At 44.3% G+C, this 14858-nt stretch overlaps 1 protein-coding gene across 1 annotated transcript in view; it reads left to right on the plus strand.

Annotated features, from left to right (window-relative positions):
* The window catches only part of SRP68 (signal recognition particle 68), a 326066-nt gene that overhangs the window by 19657 nt on the left and 291551 nt on the right, over positions 1–14858 (plus strand). The window contains exons 2-3 of the mRNA XM_085616948.1: positions 7300–7366; positions 7482–7595. Of these exons, the coding sequence (XP_085473074.1) occupies positions 7300–7366; positions 7482–7595 (181 nt within the window). The remainder of the gene's footprint in view (positions 1–7299; positions 7367–7481; positions 7596–14858) is intronic.

The raw sequence follows: 14858 nt of genomic DNA on the forward strand, positions 1-14858 counted from the left end.
AATGTACGGCACTCGAACGCATGGCACATGGTACAGAGAGTAGAGTCTGGTTCTAAAAGCGCAGAAACGTTCGGCTTCACATGGCACAAATGAGCATTCCCCTGTGGGACTCAGTGCACAGTCGACGCAGACATACCGCACTGAAGTCCAGCACACCTAGTATAGTGTATGTGTGCCTTGAGAGATACGCTGTGCTCAGCTGGCGCACACACTGCGCGTGAGACGCGGCTCCCTTACCAACTCCTCAGTAGCATCCCTACCATAGCGGACTCTGCTCTCCGTCAGACAGTGAACGCCTTTTACTGACAAACACACAGCACTCCACTCCAGCTCCATTACTGCTAGCTCAGCGGGCGCTGGTCCCCAGCAGTCCCTATGCATTCGGCTCCGGCACACATTAGGCAGGAGACGCTGCTCTCCGGCAGAGCCATTTTACCTTACAGTGCTTCCTGACAGACGCAATGCACTTGCTTCCTCCTACACTTCCGGCGCAGTGGGCACTGGCTTCCAGCAGACACACCATACTCTGCTCCTGTACACACTGCACAGGCCACGCTGCTCCATGATGAGTTCACTGCAATCTTCTCCTGTGCAGTGGCACTGGATCCCAGCAGACCCACCATACTCTGCTCCTGCACACACTCCATAGGCCAGGCTGCTCCATGACGGGTTCACTGCACTCTTCTCCTGTGCAGTGGCACTGACTCCCAGCAGACACACTATACTCGGCTCCTACACACACTGCACGTCGTGCCTGCAGTAAGTAGCCGGGACAATGGCGGCAGGCATTCCAGTGCCGTAGGTCTCGCATTTCTTTTTACAAAGCCCTTCCTACCACGCTTTTGTGGTCTCTGGACTATATAAATAACAGGCAGTACTACTGTCGAACGTGATGGTATTCAATTTACCGACCTAGGGAAGATGGAAGGCCGATCAGTCTTTACCAGGATTCCACTTTGGTTTGCATGTCAGTGGCAGCGTACAACACGCAGAGCCAACTCTGCTTCTCTCCTGCAGTATGTTCATATTGTACCGAGCAATGTTGCCTCTGGAAAGCACCGACAAAATACACCATTCGTGAAATACTCGAAATCTAGAACCGGTAAAACAATGACAGCATTAAAAATGCAATAGGTCTCGCCTTTTATTAAGTTAAAGCCATTTGCTTTGCTATACCATACCATTAGCAAAGCAAATGGCTTTAACTTAATCAAAGGCGAGACCTATTGCATTTCCAATGCTTGTTATGTAACGCAACTGGTGTTATGTAAAGCACTATGATACCTTTCAAGTTCGCGCTATATAAAACTCCGGGAGAGAAAAAGGGTGTTTTAAAGTCCTGGTAGATGTATGAAGTTAGCGTGGTCGCTCATTCGGTTTATACCTATTTAGGGGCATACAGGCCACAACTTTAAATCCTGGTGGCCTGACTCATGCTTTCATCTTCACAAAACGGATATACGGGCACTATTGGGTATTTATAGCACCTAAAACAACTTCTCTGTGCTATATAAAGTCTGCTCTTGTGCCTGTTTCGCTTATAAAGCACTTCATGGACTTGTAGGTGCTTCAATGTAATGAAAAGTGGAGCTCCCAGAGAGGGCTGTTTTCAAGCCCCCCCACGATCGAAACCTGTCTCTGCAAGTTAAAACAAAGGTTATCTTTGGGTACTGTAGTAAGTTACGATTAATTCATGTGCAGGTACATTGTAACGGCGTTTTCCATAAGTACATGTACTCCTGCAAAAAGCAGGAGTAAATGTATTGCCCGAGTAGAAATCGAAGTGAGCGCCCCCTTATTTAATGGGGTGTAATGGAAGGAGTTTCTCTACGAGGCAACGTGTGTTCTCTGTGGGAAAAGATGTAAATTGTGTAAATGCGCAGCTTGGCCAAGCTCCGCAGATAGCACCCGCTGGGGACAAGCGGTAGGTGTGGGTGGAGTGGAGTGGAGGAGAAAGATGTGGGATAGAGAGACAAATGAAGGATGAGGAGGATGGTGGAAAGAGAGCGAGAGAAACCGGGGTACTGCTGTGGGGAACGATGGATGGATGGATGAATGGATGGATAAATGAAAGAGTGGGTGGATAGATGGATTCTGTTGTGGAACCTGAGGCTGAAAGATAAGGAATGAGTGGAAATGGAAAATTAGAGGAAGGTGGGGTGGGGCGAAGCTCTGCAGCACACTGAGATTCCCGAGGGGAAAAGATGCATCAAAGATAAACGGCATCCGCCGAAGAAAACTGAAATGTGAGAAGGATAAAAGAAAAGGGGAATGACGCCGCATGCAGCAGATGCTGACGCACCATGGCAGGCTCGGGGTGGCTGCCCCAGCTGCAGGAGCGCCTCATAAATAACAGAGCGCCGCTGGTAGGGAGGCGGTACCACCGACTGACAGAGAGGCACTAACACACCCACGCACAGCAATACCGACACACGGCCATGCTATACGCGCAACGCCTCCCAGACACGGTAACACACCCAAAGCATAGCGTGTCCAAAAGAGAGACGCGCCACAAAAACCGCTTCACGTGCGGAAAGAACTACGCAGCACACAGCGACGCATACAGCAACTCACCAGCAGCCTCCCTCGTACAAATACAGAGTCACACAACACTGAGACAGGCGTACCAACACACAACGTAACTTTCAGTGACAACACGCTCCCACACACAGCATTACTCAGCAATGCAATGTAGACACACTAAAACACAGCAGTACTGCCATGCGGCGCTACACAACACACAAAGGATGACAAACACACCATCAAACTCTTTGGTGCACATAGAGAGACCCGCAACAAACACACCATCACTGAAACACGTGCTCAAAGAGCTACACATGATACACAGCGTCACTCAAACCAAAACGTATAAATCATAATTAGTACAAAGAGACGTTCACACAACATTGACACAGGTGCACCAACACATAACTGACTGACACAATGCACACACACAGCATCACTGAGCAACACGGACACACTAACACAATAGTACTGCCATACGGAGCTACATAACCTCATGGGTGCACATATTGAGCATTAAAACAAACACAGCCCTCTGATACATGCACGCACAGCGTCTCACACACACACCAACACATCTACACCATCACTAGTACAGAGTCACACAAACAGCTTTAAAGACACTGACACTTGTACACAAACATAATTGACAGTTACACAAAGCACACACTGCATTATTGAGTTTTGTTTATTGTTTAGTTAATAAAAAGCATAACAACATGCAGGCAAAAAACAATAGAATGCAATAATGACTATGAAATCGCTTGGCTTCACAACACATTTCAAGATTACCTCCAAAAGGCATTGTGTATATGTTTACAGCATTATTAATTAACACTGACCCACAAACAGCCAGCTGTACTGCCACACTGAACTACACACAACATGCAAGCATCATAGTCTCACCACGTACACACTTTGCATAAAATGCATCACGTACACATGCGTGCACACGGCCAAAAGTACCCCTACACAGACCCCCTTCGAGAGCACCATATCACTGATACTAAAGCAGCAATTCACTCAGCACATCACTGACATGCAGAGTCACCCTACGTGCTCAGTGTCTGACACAACAATACACTCTGTGTCATGGGTACACACACGTGTAGCTACACAGCATCATTGACTCACGCTACTGAGCACACAAAGCGGCTTGTCAAGACAGAAATAGTCTCAGCCTATAATGGGATCGAAACCCTATCCTTCAAGATGGTCGCCGTCTTGACAACGTGTACCAGTCCCTTTTTTATGTCTCTTAACGAGAGGCTATTTACTACATTTTTGCAAACTCAAAACACGGAAGACAGCGAGGACAGTACACAGTGTGTGAAGCTTACATGAGAAAGGGGCTCCCTCTGGCTAAGGGTACGCAACATGCGGTCCCACTACACACACAGTGTTAAGGAGTTTATGCACAAACCTACTCAACAGCATCACTTTGTTACTTACTGTGTCGCTTCTGGAGTTGAAATGCTGGAACGCGAAGGCGCCAAACACGAACCCGGAGACCACGGCGCTGGTGGTCTCCCCTTTCATCATTTTCTGCGGGCTATGGAAGACCTTGGTGCTCTGCCTGTTCATCCTGCTAAGGTTTGCCACGTGCTACTATCTTTTGGGGTTCTCCGGGCGGCTGTGGAAGAGGTGTGCTGGCACTCGCACGTCACATTTGTCGTGGTATTGGCAGGCAAGTTAGAGCAGCAGGGAGGCGCCTGACCAACAAATGGCAGCAGAAGCGCTCACCAGCACGCTTGCAATACTAAAGGCTACCAAAGAGCCTAATCTCTAGGGGAGCGTGCTATTAAGTCTGGCTTTGTTTCGCAAAAAAAAAATACATAGTATGCTTACATACAGGGACTTCTAAAAACAAGCGCGGTACTGTAAACGCAGCCGCGTGTTTATTTTCGCTTCGCGCTTTTCACTTAAAGCGCGAAGCGATAATAAACTCGCCGCTGCCTTTGCCAAAGCTGAGTGAGAAGAAAAAAGTGCGTGGGGACAAATGAAGGAGAGTGTGTCCCGCCGCCGGTAAAAGATCAAATCCCGGTTGGCGGGGCCAAAAGGAGACAAGGCGGCAACAAGGAGGGACTAAGAAGCCTCCTTTACAATGAAAAGCCTATGTTTTGCATACTACATGACGCAAACCAATTAGAAAGATGGGCGGGGCTTCAAATCCGCCTCCGAGAGCTTTGGAATCTGTATTGATTCCAAGAAGCTCTAGCATGAGGAGAGCAGCGCATGCGCGCTGCTTTCGCCAGCCGAGACCTAAAAAGCGGCACAATAAAGCACTGGTAGCTTTCGCATGACGTCTCTACAAGTGAGCTTTTGATGCACGTCATACATATTATGAATTAAATAAAAATTTCTGATCTCATATTCAATTGTCAGCTAGCTTCAAAAGCTGACTTCAAGCTGTACTATAACCATGGTTATTATTTATAAGCCTCGTGCCATCAAAAAGTATTTTTGCACAGAAGTAACAGATTTTTTATTTTTAATAGTCATTTTAATTTCATCGATTTATGATAGAGGAAAGGCCTGTCAGCCACAGATGGAAATGTGCTCTTCGTTACAGAGTGGGGCATAGAATATTTTGTTTGAAAGCTGCAAGCACTTGTCCTGTTTTCGCAAGAACTCCAGCGGCATCTTCATAGAATCTACAAATGTGATAGGGCTTTTTTTGTTTTAAGGAGACACATTTAATTTTCACCAGACCCCTTAACTTTGTTAACACAGCCGTCTATTTTAGTTACTTGAAATTCTTTGCACTTTAAGGGAGTGAGCGTGTGCCGTTAACTGTGTTTCATGCAACATGTGGCAAACTGAATCTTTTGAAATATCTGAGGTGTCTAAATTTAAATCTGTATTTTATCGTCACGTCGCCAATTAATGCAATAGGAAACAGGCATTTGCAATGCAGTAGGTCTCGTATTTACGCGAGTTTATGCTTTTGGCTTTGGAAATGACAATGCCTTTTATTTATGTTTTTAAAAACCAAAACATAAATAAAAGGCATTGTCATTTACAATGCCAATAGCTCAAACTTGTGTAAATGCGAGACCTATTGCATTGCAAATGCTTGTTAATATAGTGCGTCTAGATGGCAATGCTTAGTCGACTTAAGTTCCTGTTTGAACTAGGAGCAGGATTGGGTGGTGTGGTAATCCATCTTGAAGTTAAAGGGGCCTGTATATCTGCTGCTTTTTATACAGTTAAAGAGATCTTCCTCTGAGTTTTGACTAGGGTGAATGGATTCCTCAAGGGATTTAGCCATGGCCAACAATTATGCTTTGTCCCATTTATGGCATGACTCCCAAGTTTTATTTGGGCAGGAGTCTTACTTTTGGGTAAGACAATGTTAAATGTAATAATGTGATATTCAGACCTTGCGCATGGAAGGGCCAGCATAGTATTTAGAGATACTTTATAGGTCCATACCTTATCTAGATTTTGTCCCTTGAAATAAATAGTTTGGGGAATGTTTTGAAAGAGATTTAGCAATTAATTCAGAAAACTCCTTATCTTTGATCCTTGCTTGAGCATTCACCTCCCAATGGGTGAAATTCCCAAATACTATCAAGTGGTAACTATTAATGAGAAGCAAATCTAATAATTCATTGAACTACATTAGAAATTAGGCCATGTATAAAGGGTGTCTGTACGTGACACACATGTCTAAGAAGAGTTGCCAAATTTTAATTTAACTACAGGCTTTTCTGTATTGTTAATGGAAAACAGCAGTCGAATCCCTGGACCAAACTCCTTTTTCATCGTCTGGCAGACAATTATGTGAGAATCACCAGGAAAAAGGCTTTGGCTCCACCCTCATGTTGAGAGCCAGGAGTAAATTTTGTGGAAGTGCCCAACTCCTGCCCAACCAAAGCAAAATGTTTGTCCTCCAAACATTGTTTATTTAACCAGCTGCTTGAGCTACGACTTTAAGGGACACACACATGACATTGCATTGCTACTACAAGGTCTTAGATAAACTAGATAATTTGTTGTTTTTCTTTGGCAGCAGCACAGATGAGGGGGGTGGCGGTCTAACTAACCTAGATTTTTAGGTCTGTTTTGACTGTGCAACTGCCACCCGACCTTTTAACCTACACCAATATTAATCTATGGTTCTTTACTGCCACACAAATACATATCCATTCCCGGCTAATTAGTTGTAATGCTTCACATTATCATACAGCATTCCTTTAAATTCAGTTCTTTTGGTATTGCCAATGGTTTTTAATAAAGACAACAACACTTGCGTGCATTTTCTGGTTACTGGTTGCATCTCTTAATGAGACAATAGTCCCCAAGCATGGCAAACCACTGCCTCCCATATGCAGTTATCAGCTCGGGAAGACCAGGTGCACTGGCTGCTGAGATCCCTCTTTTTTTCCAACTCAAAAAATAAAAAACTAAATGTTAAATATAAAGACCTTTGGGTAAAAATGTCAGAAGAAACTTTGGGACAGTTTTAGTATAGTTGGAAACTCGGTAGGGATTATCAAGGCTGCTGCACGAGGGCAATGGATCTTTTACTTTCTTTAGTTATGGGTTAATCAAGATCACTTCTCTGTGGCCGTTTCTCTCTCATATGGAAAGCTCACTCCATTTACTATGACTGTCTTTGCTGAATATAGCTAGCACATTATAAGTAAAACTACAGTTTATTTAGCTAGCTTATATGTCAGGTTATTGAGGAATGCATCTGAATCACTAATGTGTTTAGTATCATGTGTGTTTATCTTTCCATGCAAGTGCTTTCCTTAACACAGACTTCAGTTCTGCAGATTATTAAAGAATCCCAGCAGCAGCATGGCTTAAGACATGGTGATTTCCAGAGATATAGGTGGGTATGTGCCATGAATGGCTTCAGTCTTCTGCGATGTCCTCCATATTAAAAGCATCTTTGACTGTTTTCGAAAACATTGGATGATAATAATAAGACTGGTGTTCTTTTCTAGGGGCTATTGCTCTCGCAGGCTGAGGCGCCTGCGGAAGACTCTAAATTTTAAGATGGGTAACAGACACAAGTTCACAGGAAAGAGGGTGACAGAAGAGCTGCTGACAGACAACAGGTATGTAGTGCGTGGGGTCTGATAAAGGATGTATGATTGGACTGGAAGAGAGATTTGTAGGCCCTTCATGTGATCTCTGTGTACCATCCTTCTGTGGTCACCAGTGAAGGCTAAAGTTTATTTTATACTGTATTTTTAAAGTGTGACTTCTCAACAATGTTTAATGCATGCATTTGTTTTCCTACCATGGTAATTGAATATAACTGAATCTTAAGTATTGGTGTAGAATGTTAATTTCGCTCTTCATGCATATTACTCTTCTTAGAAAGCCATTTATGTCTGTAAATATACAGAAATGGTTGGATTTTGTTTTCTCAGGTAGTCGCAATAGACTACTTTGCAGGCATAAATGCATTTACTGCTGCCAATTGTACGACACATGCATACAATTATGCAGTAGTAAACCCTCTCAATAGGTCTGGGGTAGTAAGACAAAGATGGTGTTTGCTTTGTGAATGAGAGTGCCCACAAACATGAGGTTGTGGGCATTCGCAAACTCTTGACAGATTCATTCCCACCATGAAAATCGTCAGAAGCAAAGGGCTGCAGTTAACCCCTTCCAGGGCGGGAAGCGGGGCAAACTCCCCCAAAATTTTGTGATGGTGTAAAGCAGGGTAAAAATGTCACATTACACTGCAGTAGTCCACTTGGAAACCTGCATCTAGCAGATCTTTCCAGGCTAACTACTGGTAGTGTCATGCGAATTGCACATAGTGAATTGTTGCATTTTGGTTATTTAGGGGTACTCCTACTAGTGCAGATTTACTACTTTTTTGGGTGAATCCGACAGTGTTTTAAACCATATGCTTTTTCATTCTTCCCGATTCACATAATTCAGACCAGTGTGAACTTCATAGGTTAGTGCCAAAGGTGAGTACACTATGTGGTCAGTTTCTGAATACTTTTTTTTAGATTATATTCCATTTACTGCCATTGTATTTCTATCTTCTGCAATGCAGTGGTGGTGATCTAAAATCATCTGTCGTCTGAAGCAGTTAAATGTGGTATTTCTGCTAGCTATATGTACTGCAGCTACTGAGTGGGTTGATGGTTTAAGGTACAGCGCAAAATTTTAGTATAGTACTCCTACCTAGTATGTAAGAGTATGACCTTGGCAGAAGATGTGTATGGAGTCGCCAGTTCGTTGGTGCTATTGACCCGTTTAATGTTTTACACATGGCATTGTCAGAGATCCTAGACACAGCAGGCAAGGCTTTGTTCTACCAGATCCTCTCCTCCACCTTCTCGAGAAACATTGGCCAGCAACCCAAAAGTATAAAGGATTTGGGTATTTACACAACAAAAAAAAACAGTTTAAAAGCGCCGACATCTGCTCTCTTCCCCCTCTTTAGACTCCTGTGGATAGTTGGGATCCCCCCTCTAGGGGAGCACGTGCTGCTGTTTCCGATTATGGGTTGCCTTGTGGGTGTGGTTTTTCTTGTTGTTCTTAATTTAAAATGAAACCGTATAGTGGGGTCTGGCTGATGTGGCTTTTGACGTTGTTACCTCCTGAGCATGCTCCTCCGCAACACCACGTGTTTTATAAATGTATGTCGTATGCTCCTGTCATTGCTAGCGGCCGGCCGGAAGGTTGTAGGCCCATACCTGTATATTCTTGAGACTTGTAATAAACGGTTTCAAAAAAAAAGCGCCGACAGACGAGCGAAGAGGCCCTGCCTCTTATATGGCCACTCTGCTGCCTTCCAATCAGTGATTGTTAGTTGCCATGATCCTGTGCTGAACAATGATGCATTAGTGGCTGTCATATTACTGTCATACACTCCTGCAATATATGCTGCCATTTCACTGACCTTCAGCAGCATCTGTCTATTTCCCTATTACTGCACTTCACAACTACAGTGGTGCTTAACTGCTGTTATATGTTGACTATGCAAAGACTGCTGCCCTGCTAACCAGGAGTGGCAGCAGCACAGGGAAAATGTGTGCATACCGTTGGTCTGGAGGCGTGCCAGGATCACACATGCAGGTGAGTGAGCACCAGGCACTGCTTTATTTCATTAGGCAGCAAAACAGAAGCCAGTGTGGGTCCAGAGATCCCACTGCCTTCTCTTACTCTTCCACCACCTGCATAGTTAGTACATCTGTACCCCCTTCATCCTATTGTCACTAGTGAAGCTACTTTCATACAGGCTTGACGAGCCCTTGGTGATAAGGTATGGGATCAGTATTAATATAGCTCCTGCTGACCTTGACTCTGTGCAAAAGCACTTTGCAGATCGGTATGGCGCCGCTGCGTTGGTTAGTGTGTCCAGGATTCACTGGTACCCCTTAGCGGCTCAAAGCCTGGAGTCAGCGGTGTACTTCACAAACGTATCATTTAGAACATGCTGTCCAATAGTCTCCCACTTAGGATCAAGTCCTTTTTGTTCCTACTCTATTCCCAAGGCTGTACAATATGTGGCTGCATGTCTGAATAAAATATGGAACCAAATGTCCCCCAGGCTAACAACTTGGTACACAGTTACTTTGAAAGGTCCTTTGTTGAACCCTAGCATGCTACAGAACAGAGCTTTCTATACGCTTTAGAAGCATGACTCCATTTTTATAACAACAAACGTTTGTGACCCACCTACCTTTTTTAGGCCTCGCCTAGTGTTGCAGCGCATGCGCTGCTCGCTCTGCGAGATGTATTGTAATCGAGGAGATTTTGGAAGTTGTGATTAAGCCCCACCCCTTCTTTTAATTGGTTTTCGTCATTGTGCATGCTAAACGCTGTCTTTCTATTGTAAAGAGGCTTCTTAGTCCCTCCTTGTGACCGCCCTGTCTCCTTTTGGCCCCGCCCACCCAGACTGGATCTTTTACTTGCGGCGTTAGACGGTGTCTTTTAATTCCTGGGTAAGCACGTTTTTTTTTACCATTTGTATCTAGTCGTTTAACATACCAGTAACTTCAATAGTTGTAATAGCTATGATGTTATTTTGTAACTTGCACCCGTGCTTGTTTTTCTAATTATTTTTCACGTTGGCGGCACCCGCGCTTTACCTTTAGCCATGTTAAGCTAAAGCACGGGTGCCGTGATTGTTGAAAAAGTAAAGAAATAGGTTTTTTTTCTATTCCTTTACTTTTGCTGCAATTGCGGCATCCGCGCTTTACTTTAACATGGTTAAAGGTAAAGCTCGGGTGGCGCTATTGCTGCAAGGTAAAGAAATAGAAAAAAGAGGCCTGCCATTTTTTTTAATTTGTTTGTGACGTAGGAGAGTCAGCTGGTAGCTCGGACAGAGCGAGGACAGGCTCCCCTGCAAGCTGCCAGTTATTGTTTATTTTTATGTTTTAAGCCCTTTATTGTTTTGAGAATCTGGTCACCCTACACATAATTGGGGAAACTGCGCTCGTGATTAAAAGCTTGGCACATTCTTAAACCACCTCAGTCCTGCAGAGGCACTGGCCTGAGTGGCAAGTACTCCCCAATTTTGCACATAGAAGCCTCCACCTATGATTCGGGAGGCCGTAGCAGACGAGCCAACAAAGGGTTCAACAGGCAGACACAGATGATGAAACGCCGAGAGGAACACATCCATTCTGGCGTGAATTTGTCTTGTCTAGCTGCCCCTTCACGCCTGGGCCATGCCTAGCACCGCGCCACCAGAAGAATTAAACTTTATTATCACTTATCGCCGAAAAGTGCTTTGATGCCTCGCCAGCAGGAGTAAGAGCTATATAAATACCAGTTACAATGACATCCCAACAGGGTCTTGACATCTTTTTCAGGCTGGCTCTGTTTTTGTTCAACCCAAACATGAGTGTTTGGGTTGAAAGTGCACGCGGACCCGCTGCTGGTGCCCTTATGAGTTACATAATATGTTATTTATTTAGACACAGAGCCGAAGGTTTCTGTGCCAGTGTTACAGAGAACTAGATGACCCTTCACAGATCTCCCGCTGTCTGCATGGCGGTGATGTATGACTGAGCTCTGAGGGGTGTCCTGCTGAATATTTTGGAGTGTGTGCTCACCTACATCATCTGTTACACCTTCTGCCCAAAGCATATGGGTGCGACCCATCTCTGTTCAGAGGAGACAGACTAAGCTAGAAGTAATACAAAACCCGTATATATTGGGCGTGTGCTTTTCCCAAAGGAGTGTACGCCTTGTTTAGCCCCTCTCCCCCCAGCAGCCTCCCTGCACACGCTGGCCCTTTCTAAACTCTGAGCTGCTTTAGGGAGGGTAAACCATAAATACAGGAGAGCTTCCAACACACAATGTACTATTTTTCTCTGATAACCTTAGTTCCTGGATCAGTCCTTCAAATCCCTGACTATATAAGAATGTTCACACCTCCAGGATTGATTTAGGAAGAGACAGGAATGTTTCTCCTTGAGGTTTCTAGCACTTTACTACCTCTGGGTCATTATTCGTGTTCCAAGTTCAAACTGAGAAGGTAGTTTACATAAACAAATGCGTTTTTGTTCGTCATCTTGTGGTTGGGGAAGTTAATACGTGCTTTACCAAACTGTGAAGGCTAATAAATAGGGCCACGCTGAAACACAAGTAGAATGGATGGGAGTAGTCCCCATTCATTAAGTAACATTAATTGTTCTGAATCTTTGTCTTTAACGTCTGCATTGATTACTCCAGAGCCAAGCATTCAGAAAGTGTAGCTTCCATGTGAGATGTATTCTATGTAATCTTAAACATTTCCCCTCGTTGCATACAGTAATTACCTATAGTCTCCTGCTTTATTTGGACTGTTGTGCATTAGTTTTGGATCGTTCCTTGTTTTTATTTATTCTTGCCAAATGTTCTACTACCACTTCTGGCTTGTGAGAACAACCCAATCCTAGAAGTGCACTGTGCCTCTTGTGTCTAGGAGCGCAGGTCTCGGCACTAGTCTTCCTTAGAGCTCCATGTTTTGTGGCCCTTTAGGCGGGGACTTGGAACTGCCCCAGGCAGAGTAGCCCAAATCCTGGAGGAGGGGGTATTTTCAGTTTGGTGTCTTTGAGTAGCATCAGTCCTGTGCCTTGCTCATGTCCACGCTTTATTGATTACCAGCATGGTGGTAGCTACAGGCGGGGAAGGATGCAAGGTATATTGCTAACAAGTGCTCAGATAAGGCTTCTGGATTTCATGGAGGCGAAGGCCTCTCTGAAGCTTGCACGGAAAATGATTCCACTCTCTTGGTAACTCTTTAAACACAGGCAGTGGGCAGGACGGTTCTTGCCTGCTGTCTGTTACTTATAGTGGGTGGTTGACATCTTTTTGTTGGCTTTGTGTTTTAAGCTTTCAATTGAGTTGGTGAATTTTCATCTTTCCAATGTGGGTTTCTCACACCCCTAACTACTGTCATAGAAATGAAAACATAGCTACCTTTCTTTATTTCTCACTGGGCACCTTACTTCTTCCAGTTGTAAAATCCATTTTACTGCGATCCCAAAACATTTCAAACAATTTGGACCCTACACGTGCAGTTCAGCCCATCATTTTCAGAATGTTTTATTGCTGGTGTATAAATATACCTAAGCATTCCCATACTTTCATAATAAGACCAGTCCCCAGAATCCCCTCCCACAATAGTGATATACCCTCACCGCGCTCAAGGGCGTGTTTTATAAGCAAATTTGGTGCTTAAACGTACCTTTTTCCTTTCACCCTCTGATAATTTAACCCAAGTCAAAGTTTTTGAATTCCTATGCATCCATTCCATAGAACTGACTAATCTAGGAACTGAGGTGATAGGAATAAAAGATACTTTTTGTTCCTAAGCCAAATTGTATCATTAAAGTGCATTGACCATCTTAATGGGGGGGAGCAGGGTTTGTATCATTAGTGAGCTGTTTGTTACCGCTGCACCTATCAAGTTAACGGGCAGTCAAATTTGATGCCTAATCCAGACTGTTTGCCAACTTGTCCACTTCTAAGCACGTTTGGCAGTCACCAATGTTGTCCTATTATTTTTAGGTCGAGCCCAGCGGCAGTGTGCATGCGCTGCTCGCTCTGCAAGGCATGCTGTAATAGAGTATGCAGTGGAAGCCCTGCCCACTCTCCACCCATATTTGTCATTGGCTTGTGTCATTGTCCTTAAATGCTGGCTTCTGATTGGTAAATAGGCTTGATAGTCCCTCCTTGGTACCGCCTTGTCTGCATTTGTTACCGTTCACACACAAAGGAGGGGGAGAAGGTATGGTGCTCACCTACTCCAAACCCCCAATCAAATACTTAAAACACTGTGAGGAGTAGGGAGTGAATGCACGTGGTGTAGTGATATAATGTGGAAATGTGCTGTGTGTTTTAATACTGCCCTCACTCACACCGAAGTGTGACAGGCTTCATCATAGGGCTGCTTACAAAACACCCTGGCGCAGCCAACGCCTAGGGTGGAGCAATAGGGTAGGGGAAGACAAACGCAACATAAAGAAAAGAAGAAATCAGTCTTTCCAAATTGTGACTGGGAACAGTGGAGGTGAAGGTGTGGAGTGGTGATATTACAACTAACTCGGAGGTATCCCTAAATCTATTTTATCCCTGGATCCCCTGGTCCGGGTTAAAAAAGTGAAAGGATGGTGGTGCTAGGGAGTTATGATGTGCCCCTTATACCCCTCCTTACTGCCCGGTGGTCAACATGTTTCGGCCTTTACCATGTGCCCAATCTTATGGTCACGTCGGTCTTCATCAGGACACTCCCGGTCAAAGTACTTGTGGTGGTACCCAATCCTCCAATCAAGGTTGTGGGTAATTGTATCCTGAATCTTACTTTGAGGAATTACCACGAGTGACTCCTTAGGATGTACTACAAAGAAAGAAGATGAAAGGTAAGTAGTCCTCACGTTAGGCTGGTATTGAGATCAAGGTATTGTATCTATTGCAATACAGTTTCTTGAAAAAACCTTTTATACTGCACGTATCACAATATTACTCCAGACACTCGGGCCCCTACGAGACCTCTTTACGTGCCCAGAGTTACCTTAATTAGGTTACAAACGTTCTTCTTTCCGTTTTTTTTCTGTCCAAAATTGCGGAAATACATGGTTTATTCGCCCAACGAGACTCACACACTGATCATATTTCCCATACTTGTTATTTTCTTCACTCAGAATGCCCCTTCAGTGTGCAATACTCATCGAGTTTACACCTGAGTAAAGCTCAAAATGGCGGTGGGCTAGGAGAGACCCCTTGCAGTCACACTCTGAGGTTACAGGAAGAAGACAGGAGACAACAAAACCAATGCACTCATTATTCCTATAACATAATCCATAAAAAATGTAACATTATGGGTGATATGATCTCATTGTCAGCCCCCTTATGCATAC

Source organism: Triturus cristatus, chromosome 7 (genome assembly GCF_964204655.1).
Source record: "Triturus cristatus chromosome 7, aTriCri1.1, whole genome shotgun sequence".
Lineage (NCBI taxonomy): Eukaryota > Metazoa > Chordata > Amphibia > Caudata > Salamandridae > Triturus > Triturus cristatus.